The 17,478-nt window shown below is 41.4% G+C and overlaps 3 protein-coding genes across 4 annotated transcripts; 1 reads left to right on the forward strand and 2 right to left on the reverse strand.

Moving 5' to 3' along the window:
- Positions 1–4,814: 4,814 nt before the first annotated feature.
- Positions 4,815–7,391, reverse strand: LOC110744859 (uncharacterized). Its single transcript, XM_021944885.2, has 2 exons — positions 7,239–7,391; positions 4,815–7,147 (listed from the first exon to the last, which is right to left on the reverse strand). Exons 1-2 carry the CDS (start codon positions 7,378–7,380, stop codon positions 5,037–5,039), a joined length of 2,253 nt encoding a protein of 750 aa, XP_021800577.1. The 5' UTR covers positions 7,381–7,391; the 3' UTR covers positions 4,815–5,036.
- Positions 7,392–8,549: 1,158 nt separating this feature from the next.
- Positions 8,550–9,426, reverse strand: LOC110744858 (auxin-binding protein ABP19a). Its single transcript, XM_021944884.2, has one exon. The coding sequence runs from the start codon at positions 9,282–9,284 to the stop codon at positions 8,646–8,648; it is 639 nt and encodes a 212-aa protein (XP_021800576.1). The 5' UTR covers positions 9,285–9,426; the 3' UTR covers positions 8,550–8,645.
- Positions 9,427–14,657: 5,231 nt separating this feature from the next.
- LOC110744857 (growth-regulating factor 4-like) lies at positions 14,658–16,727 on the forward strand. 2 transcript variants are annotated; one of them, XM_088249984.1, is made up of 4 exons: positions 14,658–15,161; positions 15,307–15,826; positions 15,902–16,296; positions 16,395–16,727. In XM_088249984.1, exons 1-4 carry the CDS (start codon positions 14,969–14,971, stop codon positions 16,400–16,402), a joined length of 1,116 nt encoding a protein of 371 aa, XP_088106110.1. In that variant the 5' UTR covers positions 14,658–14,968; the 3' UTR covers positions 16,403–16,727. The 2 variants fall into 2 exon arrangements, with proteins under 2 accessions (XP_088106110.1, XP_021800575.1); XM_021944883.2 differs by having other exon boundaries at positions 14,660–15,161; positions 15,926–16,296.
- Positions 16,728–17,478: the final 751 nt, after the last annotated feature.

Below are 17,478 nucleotides of genomic sequence, written 5' to 3' on the forward strand. Positions count from 1 at the left end.
TGCGAGGAGCAGCCCAAGACTAGTTTCACACCTTGCCATCCGGGTCGATCAGCAACTTCAAGGAGCTAGCTTACGCCTTCACCAAAGAATACACCTCTTACCGGATGATCAAGAAGAACCCTGACCACCTGTTCAACCTACGTAAGAAGTCCGACGAATCCCTTCGAGACTACATCAAGGGATTCAAAGCAGAAAAGGCCAACATTGTAGGATGTGACGACCGGATCGCGTCCTTTGCCTTCAAGAGAGGCTTGCCAACTGAGTGTGAGCTGTATCGCGAGCTGACCATCTCTCCCTGCCAAACACTGGAAGAAGTCTTCGTGACAGCAGAGCGCTACGCACTTTGGGACGATGACCGGATCGCCGCAAGGAAGGCTGCCAAGCAAGCTGATCAACCGGTTGAGCAGGCAAGCCAAAGGAACGGCAGGATAAATGACAAAGATGGAGGCAAGCACAGATTACAGCCTCAGGGAGGTGCCCCAGCAGCCGAGAGCTATACCAAGTTCACTATCTCGATACACCAGATCCTGGCCCAAGTAAAGAACGCTCCTTGGTTGAAGAAACCATCGCCTTTGAAGGGAAACCCAGCCAAGAAGGATACCAGTAGATACTGCGAATTCCATGAAGGGCACGGTCATTACACAAAGGACTGCTTCGCCTGGAAAAAGCACCTCGAAGAGCTGGTCGAAGACGGCCATTGCACGGAATTCATTGCAAGGGGAGCTATCCAGCAAATCGAGGAACGTGACGCAGTTGCCAATGAGCCTCTACGAAAAAAAAAGTCATGCGGATCAGTACGATCCTAGCTGACTCTAAGAGCCTGAGCTGACCACCGAGGAGCAGCAGAGAAAGATCAAGCAAGCGACTTTTCCTCCGGGGGTACTATCCATGAAGCTCCTCACCTATCAGCTCGGCTCCAAGTAGGCGGCCAAGCCTCCCTCACCTCCATTGAAGACAAGTTACTTTTGATGTTACCCCTACGACTCATCTCTTTTGTTCAATAAAGCAATGTAGTCAAATAGACATCAATACAAGTTCAAACTTTTCTTTCTAATGGAGTATTCACAAATGCCATCGACACGTCTCCGGACGTAGGCCAAACGGGCCACACTCATCGACACGTCTCCGGACGTAGGCCGAACGGGCCACTCATCGACACGTCTTCGGACGTAAGCCGAACGGGCCACACTCATCGACACGTCTCCGGACGTAGGCCGAACGGGCCACTCATCGACACGTCTCCGGACGTAGGTCGAACGGGCCACACTCATCGACACGTCTCCGGACGTAGGCCGAACGGGCCACTCATCGACACGTCTCCGGACGTAGGCCGAACGGGCCACTCATCGACACGTCTCCGGACGTAGGCCGAACGGGCCACTCTCATCGACACGTCTCCGGACGTAGGCCGAACGGGCCACTCATCGACACGTCTTCGGACGTAGGCCGAACGGGCCACTCATCGACACGTCTCCGGACGTAGGCCGAACGGGACACTCATCGACACGTCTCCGGACGTAGGCCGAACGGGCCACACTCATCGACACATCTCCGGACGTAGGCCGAACGGGCCACTCATCGACACGTCTCCGGACGTAGGCCGAACAGGCCACACTCATCGACACGTCTCCGGACGTAGGCCGAACGGGCCACTCATCGACACGTCTCCGGACGTAGGCCGAACGGGCCACACTCATCGACACGTCTCTGGACATAGGCCGAACGGGACACTCATCGACACATCTCCGGACGTAGGCCGAACGGGCCACACTCATCGACACGTCTCCGGACGTAGGCCGAACGGGCCACTCATCGACACGTCTCCGGACGTAGGCCGAACGGGCCACACTCATCGACACGTCTCCGGACGTAGGCCGAACGGGCCACTCATCGACACGTCTCCGAACGTAGGCCGAACGGGCCACTCATCGACACGTCTCCGGACGTAGGCCAAACGGGCCACTCTCATCGACACGTCTCCAAACGTAGGCCAAACGAGCCACTCTCCTCGACACGTCTCCAGACGTACACTAAACGGGCCACTCTCATCGACATGTCTTTGGACATAGGCAGAACACGCCCGGAGTCCCTTAAGGGGGACCCTGGCCCTCGCCAATTTCCTAAGGGAAAAACATCTTACGGGATGCGCAGAACACGCACGGAGTCCCTTAAGGGGGACCCTGGCAATCGTAAATCTCCAAAAGAAGATGCGCAATCAAAATGCAGGCTGGTTACTCAAATAGTCCACAAGTCAATATGCCAATTGAAGTTGAAAAAATAAATGAAATTTCCATAGCAAGCTGACCAACTGGTCAAGTTCAACAAAAGGAAGATGGTCGAATAAGACCAATTATTCTAAACAAGAAAGCAGACTACAAGGTGAAAAGAAATAAAGGAGTCTTCATTTACTCTGAGACGCCAGCAGGAGATCTCTGATCTACAGCCTCTTCGGCATTCGCTTGATTAGCCACGTTCTCAGCAGCTCCACCTGCTTGATACGCGACGTCTGCCACTACCTCATCTGCTGCATCCTCCTCTGCTTCATCATCTTCAGCTACTGCCTCTTCGGCTGCCTGCTCTTCAGCTCCTGCCATGTTCACAGCATTAACCTGCTCACTTTGCACATGGAGCAAGTCGGAACAGAGCACCTCAATGTCTCCATCTCTAATGCAGACTTGTTATAGGAGCCAAACTTAGCAAGAAGCTTGTCATAACCAAATGAGACGTCAGCATTCTTGCACTCAAGACGAAAGTAGGCATCTTTTCGACTAACCAAGTCACCAGAAGAAGAGGGGGCAACAACAGACGAGTTTCAGATAATTTCAGCAGCAAAAACTAATCCTTTTTTAAGCAAATGGAGTGTCGCTTCCCTTTTTTTTTCCAAGGAAAGACTCGAGAGGGTGCCAAGTTCGCCGGCCTGGCGGACGTGGTTAACCAATTCAGCACAAGTGGATGGGCTTGACAGAAAGTTCGTCTTGAGCAGATCAGACACGCATGCACCTCCTGTGGGGTTGGGCTTGTCAACCTTGGGACCAACAGCTGACGTTGCAGAAGAACCGTTCGCTCGGGCAGATGACTCTCTCATCTTCTTAGCCTCTGCCAAACTCGCCTCCAAAGAAGTCCATGAGGCAGAATCAACTCCACTCTTGACTGCCCGCGTCTCAACAACCGAGCCATGAGCAGACCTCCCGCTTCGATCTCCATCCTTTAACTGGTGCAGGCAACTCGAACTTCGGAGAGGAATATCATCTCTTTGCTTCTCGGCAGGCGAACTAGTTCGCGAGCGGACTAATTCATGGAGCAGATCACGGTTTCCGAGCTTGTTAGCAGGAGGCTTGAGCAGAACGTCCCGAGTGTCTCGCATAGCGCCAACCTTCTTGTTGTCTACACCCAGGAGGGGAGACTGGCAGAACACTTCTCCTGCCCAACTAGCAGATCATCAGAGTATGGACGATTCTACTCCCATCTCTCAACATCCTAGGCTAGGGGTAGACCACCAACTTCCTCCACTCAGGAGCCCAAATCCAAGAAGAAAGCCCAATTACAGCTGGACAGCCCAACAGATGATTTACATCTCCTACATGCCACCACGCGCCATGCAGAAGCTGGGGGGCATTTGTGGGAACCAAATTAAATCAGAACCCTAGGTCAAGTAATTCCTTCCTTTTGGGGATTATTTGACCTAATTGGGAATTACTAAACCTAATTGGGGGTTATTCAATTTAATTGGGGGTTATCCAATTAAATTGAGAAATACCTAATTAATCAAATCCCTAAATACACCAACCCCACTAACCTCACCTACCACAATTAGGGATTTGATTGATTCCCTAATTAATCAAATCCCTAAATGTACCAACCTCACCAACCTCACCTACCTCACCAACCACACCAACCTCGTCAAGGCCCCCTATAAATACTTGGCCACGCACAAGGAATGAGGTACGTCAGAATTTCTACTAAAACTCTAGAGAGCTCTTCCATTCACAAATCCTAGCCACCTCCTCTCTCTCTCTCTCTCTCTCTCTCTCTCTCTCTCTCTCTCTCTCTCTCTTTTTTACATAAGGCTCCGGCCGCCCGGTTTTCACCACACATATATATCTCCGTACCCTATTTAGCTATTGATTTTTACCTAAATCAATTGAACTAACTTAGGCATCGGAGGGCCTTTGGCCAACACCCCCCGTGTGTGGTCCTCTTATCCAATTTATTTTGCAGGGAGAAGGAGGCGGCGAAGAAGAAAGGGGAATCTTTCAACGGAATATTCTCGTGGGAGGAAATTTGCTCCCACAGATATGTATACATACAATATGTATTTCATATGTACATCCTGATTACGTTACGATTAACTGCAGTACGGTTTGTAATTTTGCTGGTTGACTGACTCCCAGTGTATATTCACAGTCCCATTACTACCTACCATACCTACCAATTTGAATAGTGTTCTTATCGCCATTACTTTGTTGCTCTTTGACAAAGACACAAGGAAAAGAAAAGATTGAGCCCTACAACCCCACTGCATTATTACACTTTTGTTCTTTTCCACTGCATTATTACAAGATTTTTTCCAATGCATTATTACAAGATTTTGGGTGCGCTCTGATATTTTGTTTAGTTCTTTTACCCTTTTTACTCTGTTTCTGGGCACCTAGCAAGCAGAGTACAAGTTCGTTTAGTTTGAGAAATAAGTTTCATCTGACTCTCCGTTAGCACTGCCGCCGTGCTTGAAACTTTAACATGCACAAGCCACAGGTCCTGCTATACTTCTCTTCCGCCTTTGAAATCCTTAAAAAGAGAGATATCATGAGTTCATGTGAGATAAGTAGTTCGTGGGGTTCCTTTTATATCAGCACCATGAAGAGTAACTTCATGCAATGTGATCAACAAAACTATCACGATGGACCTAGTTAAATGCAGAGAATCAGAATTCCTAAAGATCATAATAATGCAGTTCAGTCCAAAACAAGAAATAATAAAAGATAAATACAGACCACACTCTCCTAAATAAAATATTAAAACTTGTGTGCATCATTTGTTTACTGCACAACCAGCTTTGCCCTTTTATGGCCCTCTGAAATTTGGAACTGTTCAGTCAAACCAAGATGTGCCATAAGCAGCCAAACATGAGTGAGCAGCTCGCCTCCTCGCCTGAGCTGTTGAGCATGATCACTCCATCGACACCGATTGGCTGCGTAAGAGAGCATTTCCACCCACACTTGACTTACCAACTCCCACTTTTTCTCATTAGTCCCCCAATGTCCCTCAACCTCCATGGACTGCAAAGCTTTAGCAAGCCTGCATGCATCAAATAGAACCGACTTGCTTCGATCTCCTTTCACTTCAGATGGAGAGATGTCTGTGCTCACTTTGAGTAGCATTGCACAAGCCTTTTCCTCGTCGGTTATGGATTTTCTTTCTGTGAAAAAATCCTCAGCCTCAGCACATGTGTCTTGAAACCTTATCTGTCCAATCCCATTTGGCAGCATGAAGGAGCACATGACTAAAAGGTACAACATGTAGTTCGACAACTGCTTGCTGTTTTTACAATTTTGGTTAGGTACAGCGTCGGAGTCACTGTTTCCCTTCACGTCAGCATTATAACAAAGATCTGTTGCAATATGCCAGAGAAGGATGCTTTGTTCAAATTCAACCCTATCAATGGCCCAGCCAAGTTCATTTGCACACTTTGCATCATGAAGCGCCTGGGCACCCCTATTAGCACATAACTGCTTGCAAGCGTCGAAATTCGAAGCACTCTTCGATTTCTCTTTGAGCTGCATAAATATCAAATTCGTCAACTCTGTGGAAACATCCTCGGAGTCTTGGTATCGATACTTCTCTAACAACTTATTTATGAATAAGTCCTCCTTAATAAAAATGCACTTGGCTGGCCTCTTTTTGAGACAAAATGTTATTAGGTTGTATTGTCCCAATTTATTAGACCACCTATTGTTTTTAACCAATGGGATTGATGAAACGGCTTTATGGAAGGGCTTCAACACCCCATTTTTGTGCTTATTCAGCTGTAGCGTTGTCCAGTCTGAGGAAAGTAGCATGACCACAGCATACATTTCCAGGATGATAGCTCCTACCAACAATACATATGTGATAGCTACATCCACTCCCGTGTATGAATGCTTCTCTTTGAACAAGAAGGCCAGGAATACCGAAACTGTGAGAGAAAGGCTGATACAACGGAGAATACCACCGAGACGAGAATGAACTAGGACAGCTCTAGTATAAAACACATCATACATGAATCCTAGCTCAATCTCAATGACTTCGAAAGCTTGCTCTGAGTTTCTATTTTGGAAGAATGTTTGGCTTTTCTCTATATTTTGGAAGCTGAGGATGAGATCAGCACATAGCCGCTTGAAAGTTTCAAAGAAACTGTAGGCTTTGTTTAAAATTACAGCTTTTTGGATACTGTCATCAGGTACTCTTCCGGCATCGTTGGAATTATTCTCAGCTTTTGGAGCTTCAATGGGTGGTCCTAGTTCAACCTTGAATCCCTCAGCTTTCTTAGAGCTGTACTCTTCCATGTATCTAGCATAATTGGGACCAGGGTCAGGATGAGGAAGCATGGACTCTCTAAAATGCTCACTACTTGCAGACCTTAGAACCCAAGTCCTCTCCCCAAACTTTATAATCCCAACTATGAACATTGGTATTGCCAAAAAATTCAGCACTTTATTGGACCATGCTCTTAAGAAGACATAGAAAGCTACAAGCACCTGGACAGCTACCCCAAGCAAGTGCCTCAACCACAATTCGTTGTCTTCTAAGGAGTAAGCAGTAATTGTATCTGGGCCACCAAGATGCAAGAGAAGAAAGGGTGCCCAAAATGCTGTTATTATATAGTCTGGATTGACAGAATCACCTGGAGAGTCTTCTTGGTTGTTGGAGAGTATGCCAAGTGAGACTGTTGCAACTGAGTCTGCTGACAAGTAAGCAAGCCACAGAACAATTCTGAGTATGTTACTGGTTGAGTGCTTTCTCCAGCTGCCAATGAGGATGAGGATGGCCTGCAAGCTGAGGCTGATCAAAACCATAGCCCGAAGCTCCCACTCGTTCCAGATTTTTCTCACACTTTCCGGGAAAATCTGCATTGCCATCCTCTTGTCTGTGAAGATCAAACTGCTGACAACTAGAAAGAAATATTTTTACAAAACATCAGATTGTATCAGAATAGGTTTGCTTAACGCATTCATTGTATGTATAAAAGTAACATGATCTACCTGTGAGGAACATGATTAATCTGTTTTTACAAGATTTGAAAGGCAGTGTACTTAAATTTTGTAATGATGCAGGGGAGGTGGAGGATGCTTTCCTCTGCTTTGTGTTTTTCTTATTTTCCAAAAGTAAGAGTGAAGATAACATACAGCCAAACCAGTTAATCCAAAGTCATCCAACATAATTGAAAAGTCGTGGTCAGTCAATGTCCTACCAATATGGCCCATTTCCATTTGGGCAATGAGAATACTCTAGAAAAGGAAGAAAAAGAAAAGTAAAGAAACAAAAATGGTTAAATTATTATTTTAGCTCATGTGTCCATTTGGGTGCAAACATGAGAAAGGAATGGTGGGTTTCTCATTACCACGGATGTCTAAACTAGATCTCAGAAAATAGGGATTTTGCATTCCCAAAGGAGGAGGTGCATTTTCTCATTCCAATGATTGGTTTCAAATGTTGTGGTCTCATATGTAATTTTGACTCCATACCTAAACCCATTATGGCTGCATCTTACTCAATTTGAAAAGTCCACACATAGACGTTGCATGTATCTCTTTTCTTTAGATGATAAATGTTACATATTGCAGGACCTCTGAGATCCAGGAAAACCCATTTCATGATAACTTAAAATACATGGCAGATGAATGATTGTATTTCTAGGAGCAAAATCCAAATGACCTCTCTGCTTTTAAGCCAATCAAGTGAGATAGACTGAAACCCAAGATCCCTTTCATTTTGTATATCTGGAACGTGTTGAACACTATTTGTTTTAACTTCATGAATATATTTTACTTCTTGTACAACTTTGGATCCCGAAATTCCATGACTGGCAAAAATTTTGTTCACTAAATGATGTGACACCATGTTAATATATTCAAATATGATCTCTTAACTTGATTTACTTTTAACAAGTAAGATATTGACATGTATACATGTGTATTTTTCGACAATAAAGTAAAATGATGTTGTGTATAAACTAAAATTTTGTGTGAAGCTCAACAGAGGTGGAAATAAAGTAAGGCTGCTTGCCTGCTTCCGAGTCCGACCCTAGTTTTAGGGGGTTTTTTTTGTTGTAATGAATTATGAGTTTGAAAATGAATCATTCTTGCATGGAGATAGACAATTGTAGTTTAATAACCATGCAGAGCTAAATATAACATATATACAAAGAACCAGTTCAGATTTGTTTGCCATGATTTTAATTTGGCGATGGAAATAGAACACTAGTATTACTTTTGTTGCGTTTTTTTTCTTTTTTTTTGGGTTAAGTTATCGCATGAAAACTTTATGAATGGATACAAGACCAAAAATACAAATTGAACTAAATAAATGCTTAATTATAGATGCAGAGCAAAAGTATGATCTTACAATCTTACAAGGAAGAAAAACTTCAATTAACAAATCAGCAAGGCTTAGCCAGTGCCACCAAGAACACCCTTAAGCTTCTTGATCTGAGCAAGGTCAAGGAAAGTGGTCTGCCCCACCAATGCAGAAGGCAAGTTGTTAGCAAAGAGGGCAAAGTCAAGGATTTGGAGACCAGGGCTTGCACTGCTGAAGCTAACAAAGGCACTGGAGTGTATTTTAGCAGCATTCACTTGAAAATGCAGCAACCCTTGAGGGAAAACCATGACATCTCCCTTCTTAAGAGTCTCCAAGTACACAGTGTTGGCTGAGGAAACAAAGCCTGCTGTGATGTGGCCTCTTGTCACAACCAGAATTTCTGAAGCACCAGGGTGTGTGTGGAATGGGATGACTCCACCTGGCGCCAAGTCTAGCCTTGCCAGAGAGAGGCCAAGCCCATTGACACCAGGAAACTGAGCCACAAATGCAGGGGTCACAGCAGCTTGGATTATGTTGGTGGTGTTTCCACCTTTGGCTAGGCTAGAGAACACAAAGTCACTGACAGTGACATTAGCAGGGCTCTTGCAAGGGTAGCCTGCAGGGCCATCTGGGCCTTTCAAGTCTGCCACACAAAAGTCTTGGACAGAAGCATGAGAAGAGGAGGAGAAGAAAATGAGAGAGAAGAGGAAGAGAATGTAGTACTGAGGCATTTTCACAAATGGGTTGTGGGCAAAAGTGAGTGTGAGGCATCTTGGATGGCATGGTTAGGGTTTATATACAAAATTGTAGATGAACTGATTGGTACAAGTAGACAACATGCCATGCAGGACACAATTGACCCATGGACAAAACAGAGCCATATCTTTGCTGGGCTGAAGCTAAATTGGACATAAAACAGGATGTCACTTTTGGTAGTTAGTAGTGGTAAAGTGACTTATAAAGCAAGCATTCAATCTTCCACCCTGTCAAACAACTTGCATGCACAACCAAACAACGGACAATAGGGCATTGGATATCTATAACAAAAAGATTTGTTTGACAATGCTACAAAACTAACAATGAAAGCAACCTACATTCATATCCATTCACAAACAAAAGATTGCATAATGTATAATTATCAGACCAAAATTCCTTGATTGATCACATTCACGTACCAACAGCCAAAATGAAACAAAGATTTCATTATCAATTTGAAGGTTTAGTTGAGGAAATTTCAGTGGGCTAAACTAAATTAAGCATGCATAATGCATTAGTATTTACTAGTAGCGTGGAAGATGGTGGTGAGGAACTTAGCTGTCTGTGGTCCAAATTTCCAATTCCAATAGCACATGGGAAGTGAGAAGGAAAGTGCATAAGCAGCCAGTCTGACAGCTATAACCTTCAAGGGTGTACCTACACTACAATTCTTTCTTGGGTGTGTCATTCAAATTCCAACAATCGATTTCATGTGTGGACTATAGTCATTCCATCTAGCTAAGATTTCATGGAATAGCTAAAGCTGACAAGCATGAATCTGAGAAATCCACAAGGTCAAAATGAAAAAGTGGAAAACTTCTAGGAAAATCAGAGGAGTTTAACATGGAACGTGGACAAAATAGTGGGAACGTACATAGAAATTAAGGAGCAATTTTAGTTTTTAATACAAGCGATTAATCTAAATTACAAGAGAAAGGGAAATTTTTCACAACTAGGATTCGAAGATAAGACCACTGTGTAAATAGCATAGTGTTGCCATATTGAATTACTTGATATTGATTGAAAATTAATGCAAATATTTGGTCGAAGACCATCCCAAACTACAGCCCAATATTCCAAAGAAACAAAGCCCAAAAATACAATTAAACCAGGACCAAAACAGAAGCAAATAGAACTCCTGTATGAATTTTTCTCCTCCCTTTCCTTTTGACTGATAAGAACAAACAATATATCTGCTACCAGCAGTCCCATGTTGGTGGGTAATTTAGAAAATGTTCTGTATAATTCCATATTGGGGGTAGGAGAGATAATAGTCCCTTCCCTTGCGTCAGTTCAACCGGCTTTAGGTCCCCAGGTTTTTCACGGCCCTAGATGTGGGAGTAGCCTCTCCCTCTCCTAAACTTTTGTTTATTAAAAAGAAAAATAGACTTGGAGCAAATTTTTATGACCTCAACAACAATAAATATAATTGGAAGCAATAGATATTTGTATATGTACATTAAGTGTTGAATAATGAGATGTATATTTTTGTTAACATGAGGACTTTATCTCACTTTGTATAAAGTTACTTTTTTAGATGAACTTTGTATAAAGTTACTTGGATGCTATCAGACTTCAGCAAAACATCTGCCATTTTATTTGGTGTTGATTTTGTGCTCTATCTAAGAGCATCTCCAGCGCAGGAGAAGAACCGGGCAAAAGGCCCCCCTCGCAAGCCCAAGCAGCTCCAGCGCTGCAGCCTGCAGCCCGGTTTGGCATGGGTCCCACCAGCCCGGGCAAGCCCAAGGGCAGGTTTTGCCTGGGCTTCAAACCGAGTTTTGTGACGTCACGCTGATGTCAGCGAGCAAAAAAATATTTAAAAAAATTCAAAAAATATCCAAAAAATTTTCAAATTTTTTTTTTTAAATACCAAAAAATTATAGATGTTTTCCCTATAAATACATAACAATTTTATTCACTTTCTAAATTGTTTATATTTTGTTGCATAATATTTTTTTCCTTTCTTGCCTTAGACTTGCCCTAGACTTAGGGCTTGTGGGTGGAACCACAAATGCAAAGGCTGACACTATTCAAGTGAATAGTGGCAGCCCTTGCTTGCCATTGCCTTAGACTTAGCCATTGTGGGTGGAGATGCTCTAAAGCTACGTGTTTTTCAACTTTTATTCTTCCAATATAATATCTAAATCTCAAATCATAAAACTACAAAATAACAATAATAATAATAATAATAATAATAATAAATACTTGCTTAAAACCAAATTCACGTTATTTTAACATATAACTTCAAATTCAACACAGAAAATTTTAGTAAAGAACTTATTAGTATAGTAGTTTAGAGCAATTGCTCTTTCATGAAAAATGCTGTAGCATTCATATATACAGTGTGTGTGAGTTTTGAAAAAGTCATCAAAGAATCGTATATCAATTCGTTTATGGCTGGCAGGAGACTTTTAGGAAAGGCTGTGGGAAGCTCTGAGAAGTTGCATTATTTTGATACCTTTACCTTAATTTGTTTTCTAAATCAGAACCTTTCTGAATGGAAAAAAGAAAAGAGAAAAAAGCAAGCCTGAAAGGGTCTTTGGATTTATTGGCTTAGAAATTATGGGAATTTCCTTTTAAATGCAGGGCTGCAGTGGAATATGTCAGGCCACACCATACTTACTCAGAGCAAACCAATGCAGAAAGATCAGTCCATCAGTCATATCATATCAGTACGCAACCCCTTTCTCCTAAACCAAACCCATTTCTCTTCAGCAAATTAACTCCAAACAACAATTTGAGACAAGGGGCTCAGATATTTTAATCTTAATGATAAGATATTAAGATGACCAATCCACCACCAGTGAAGAAAAAAAAAAATATATATATATATATATATATATATATTTAAACCTATGTACCTGATATAACTTCTTCAACTAACCCTACCTCTTTTTTCTCTCGATTCTCTCCCCAAAAGGAGAAAGAAGTTATGGTCTCCGATCCAATCCTTTGTGTTTCTTTATTTGGGTTGTTAATCCCACAATAAATTGGAGTGGATAAACATAAATAATCCAAAGTTTGGTCCACTGGTTGTTCCAACTTCCAACATTGCAATTTTGTAGCAGCAGCAACAACTTGAAATTCAATTAGAAAGGCATTAAAGAAGGCGGTGGAGGAAACAGGTGCTGAAGAAAAGAAACGTGATACATTATTTATGAAAAAAAATGAAGAAGGTTGATCAACTACGATGAAAAAAAAACAACACATGATTCTCCAGACAAATTTCAAATTTTAAAAATCCATCGAGATATTTAAGTTATTTTTTTAACTTTTACGTTGTTGCACAGCTAAGGTTGTCATGCAAGTTTGTGAGGGACCCACAAAGTCTATGATGCAGTCAAAAACGCATCCTTCCCAGGTGAGCTTTATTTTAGTCTTGATACCTGCAATGTAAAACAGCATCAGTCTATGTGACTAATATGGAAAGAGGTGTTTCAAAGAGATTGCACCTTAAGGGGAATATTGGGTTCACTGACCAAACCTGACTTAGTTGAGCCACAACAATGAAGAACACCGGGTGCATGTGTTTTGGCTCAGAGAGTAACAGGTGTCAACACTCACAAGCACAGAAGATATGTTGTCATTTTTCTTTCTTGCTGTAGACATGCACGAATAGATGTGACAGAATTCTCATTTTGTGATCTTGATGATGAGAAATGGGTGTCCAAGGATTTTTTATTTTTTATTTATCAAAAATGGGTGTCCTATGATATTTCATAAAAAAGTATGAACTATGATCATGCATATATGATTTGTGTGAAAGAAAAGAATGAATTAGAAACACAAGGAATAGGGGCAAGAATTGTGTTTTTTTTTTTCTCAGCATTTGTCTCATTCCTTTGATTTGTGTTTCATGCTTGTTGAATTAACCCTTTGTCATTCCCTGTTCAGTTCAGTTTCTGCACCAGCTGCAAGATTTTCCAAACCCAAGATGGAAATAACTTCTGAAATTCACACCAATCTTGATAATTCAGATACTACCAACATGGTCAACTAGGCCAAGATCATCAATTTCTTTTTTCCATGGTCATACTTGTTTCTGCAATGAATCAGAGTAATCTTTTGATGACCTTTTTAACTTCTTGAGATTTTATCCTTCTTTCTCTTTTCAAACTCTTCAACTTCACTCTCCATTTCTCACTCTTCAACCATTTGGTGCATTCACTATTTACATTCATGAGTAACAAAAATCTCCCACAATCTAGATGTATCAATCTGAAAACAAATTATCACACACAGATGCACGATCTGCTTCCCCCAAAAGCTTTCTGCTCAATAATGGATGAGATGGCCTACCAAGTCACCTCAAAGAAAGAAAAAAAAAAGGGAGTTTAAAGAGAAAAAAGTTAAAACTCAGGGATATTAAAAAAAAAAACATAATGTAAACGATCATGGGATTTTTTTTTATATAAAAAAAACACTACTTCATAACCCAGAAAAGAAAAAAAGAAAAATCATTACTTTTCTCTCCCAAATTTTCACATTTGAAAGTCAAATGAAGTAAATGTGGTGGGGATGTGGGTAAAAAAGAAAAGAAAAGTAGAAGAGTAAAAAGCACTTGTCCGTACCACAAGGCAGGCCTAAGCTAGAGTATGCCCTCTTTATTTTTGATCAATAACGCAATAACACATAAGATAACTTTTTAACGTGTCATTGTGTTGCGTTATTGGCCTAGGATAGTAAAACAGTGTCATTCCAGTTATATGTAAGTTTTTTTCACCTCTACTAAGGAGAAAAATTTAATTGAAACGGAGATAATATTATTTTGCTATTTCCAATCAATAATAATATATCATGTGAAAGTGTGATCACCCATATCATAAAGTTATTGATAGGGAATAGCAACATAGTATTATCCATGTTTATTGAAGTCTTTTCTCCTACACGAGAGGGAGGGTGTCATATATAAAAATAAAAAATAAAAAATAAAAACCTCTCTCACACCTTGCCCTTAACAAAAAGCTTCACATTTCACATTACAAAAGAGATTTGCTTTGCTATTAAATTTTGCAGCCTCACATAAAAACAAGGCACGCTTCTCAAGGAGACTATATATGTGATGTGGAGACAGCAAACCAAAGAAGAAAGGTGCATTTTTCCTTAATAACACTTCATTTTTTTATTTTTTCGGTTTTATGGATTTCTGTCGTGTAGAGATTGAGAGACAGGAGCGGCAACAAGGAGCAGCTATCCTGTGCCAGTGGGACATTTCCGTCAGGCCTACACACGTGGGACCATGCAGAGGTCACACGTGGGCCCACACTCATGTGAGTATTGCGCAGGGGCAGCTGCAGAGCAGGAGCAGAGTTGCAGTCATAATAAGAGCAGACTCTGTCAGACAGACAGAGTGCACAGAGAAGAGAGAGAAATACTGGAGAGAGGAGAGAGAGTGTCTTCAGAGCCTCTCAAGAGCCATTAGTTTCACCCATGCATAAAATAAAAGAAGCCTGCAACCCACTAAACAATCAGCTCAACAAAAAACAAACCTTCCTTTCTCTTTGTCTCTTAAATCTCCAAAGCTGTTCTTCCTGAATCCTTCTTCTTCTTGTTTTTCATCACCTTGGTATTTTGAAGGATTATTAATTCTTTGTTTTGTTTTCTTCTTCTTTTTTTTTATATAAATTTGTTCTGCTTGAAAAATCAGAAGGAAAAAAAAATGTTGAGTGGAAATCCAAATACTGCAAGAAATAGGTACCCTTTCACACCAAATCAGTGGCAAGAGCTTGAACACCAAGCTCTCATCTTCAAGTACATGGCCTCAGGGATACCTATTCCAACTGATCTTGTCTATTCTTTAAAGAGAAGGTTGGACAATTCAATTTCTTCAAGACTCTTCCCCCATCCTCCCAGTAAGCACATGTTTTGTTCATGGTTTTGTTTTGTTTTTTTTTAATAAAGTTTCTATGTTATTTTAATTTTTTGAGATTAAAAAAAAGGTATTGATATATTTGTTTTGTAATAATTTGGGTATCTTTGGTACTTGTGTGGGTGCAGTGGGATGGGGCTGTTATGAGATGGGTTTTGGCAGAAAGGTAGACCCAGAGCCAGGGAGGTGCAGAAGAACAGATGGTAAAAAATGGAGGTGCTCAAAGGAAGCTTACCCAGAGTCAAAGTACTGTGAGAGGCATATGCACAGAGGCAGAAACCGTTCAAGAAAGCCTGTGGAAGTTTCTTCATCAACTACAACTCCTCCAACAACTGCTGCAACAGAGCACCCTTCATCTTCTTCTTCTTCAGCCCTCTCATCACCCAACAACAAAAATCTCTCCAAAACCTCTTCCTACTCTCTCTCCCCACTTTCCTCATCCATATCCACTGAAACACAAACCCAACATCACCCTCACCAATCTAATTCATCTCCTTATCCCTTCCTTAATTACCCTCAGTCTTCCTCCACAAGTTCTAGGCCTCTTCCTGGTTCTGTTTTCTCACCTCAGAACAACAGCTCTTCTGCTACCCCTCACCTTTTTTTGAACTCTGGATCTTATAACAATCAAGCTGAAAAAGATTACAGGTTTGTGTTTACAAAAATCAGATTCACCCATGATTTATTTTAGTCTTTTTTTATTTTTGTATTTTCCCCATAAAGTTCTGTTCTTTCTTTTGCCAATAGGTATCTTCATGGAACAAAGGGAAGTGTGGATGAGCTAGCTTTCTTTCCAGAGTCTTCAGCAAATGGAAGAAGCATATTGACTGGGGGCTCATCATCATGTCAGCCACCGATGAGTTCCTACAGAGGCTACTCTCAACCACAGTTCCAAAGCCTCACAGATCATCATAATCCAGAAGTTTCTCAACAATCACAGGAGGAGGAGCAGCATTGCTTTGTTTGGGGCACTGATTTCAAATCAAGCAGAGCAATCAAAACAGAGAAAGAAGCAGCTGAAACCCAAAAGTCACTGCACCACTTCTTTGGAGACTGGCAGCCACCAAAGAGCACAGACACCTGGCTTGATCTTTCATCCAACTCTGGAGTTCCTAATGGTAATTAGGTTTTAACTGTCAATGTTCTCATTTGGCTCTGAGCCTCTGACCTCTTTGTTGTCAGTTGTTTAATTTGAAACGTTTCCTTCGTGGTGCAGATGGCTGAAGTCTCAAATCTCAATTATGGGGAGTTTGAACAAAGGCCAAAAGAGTACTCTCTGGTGGGGCATTGCCTTTTCTAACTCGAACTGGTGGCTAGGGAGCTTTATTTTGCTGAAAGGCTTGTGAGTGAGTGAGTGAGTGAGTGAATAATGTAGGGGCCACACACAAGGATTTCTGTCTTTTGCTTTTTCTTGATATTTATTTGCTTCTTCTTCTCTCTACCCCTCTCTAAGAAACATGTTTCATGTCTGGTATTTATAGACTTGCTTGTTTGACTGGAAGCATGTTGAAATGAAGCATATTGAAATGATATGGGGCCTGTAATGTAATGGGTAGCAACTACTTTTATCATATGGAATTTGGTTACACAAGTTTCATATTTATGGACCCAACATGGGGAACATCTGCAATGAATTGGCTCATTTACCCTTTTACCTATGTGGACTTTTTGTGTGTTTTCCAAAGGGTTCATGTGAGTGAGTGGGTTTTTCATTGAACTTGACATTGCCACATAGATGCGCTTTCCCCATAAAATAAAATTAAATCTGGCTTAAGTTATTTTTTCTTTATTATACAAGTTTAAATATTGCTCCAAAACATCCATTTGACAAAAATTAAGTAGTGATGAAATATACCAGCATCATGTATCTTGTCTCCTAGGAGTACCTTTCTTTTTTGTTTTTATTTTTGGCCAACGTTAGAAATGGGGAGGGGTTTTCCTCATGCATACCACACTGTTAATGTATCTTGGAGGTTCGAATTTGAGACTGATCTGTTAGTCAGGCTTTTTTCAACTGGACTGGACCCGTTGGCGGAGTTGCGTATGTTGGTTCTCTTCTTTGTTATTCATGTGTTTGGGCTGCTCTTCCGAGTGTTTGCTTTTTGTTTGTTGGGCTTAGCCTTCCCTTTGAGCTATTTACCTTTAGGCTTCTTTGAAGTATCTTTTAGACGGAAAAGTTGAAATCAAAAGTACAAAACGAGAACATTTGCAATTTTGCATTTGATACTTTTCATTCATAATATCAAGTCTAACATAACAAGCACTTGAAAAATATCATATTGGATTGATCATAAACACCA

The sequence above is a fragment of the Prunus avium genome, chromosome 3 (genome assembly GCF_965620075.1).
Source record: "Prunus avium chromosome 3, drPruAviu1.hap1.1, whole genome shotgun sequence".
Classification (NCBI taxonomy): Eukaryota; Viridiplantae; Streptophyta; class Magnoliopsida; order Rosales; family Rosaceae; genus Prunus; species Prunus avium.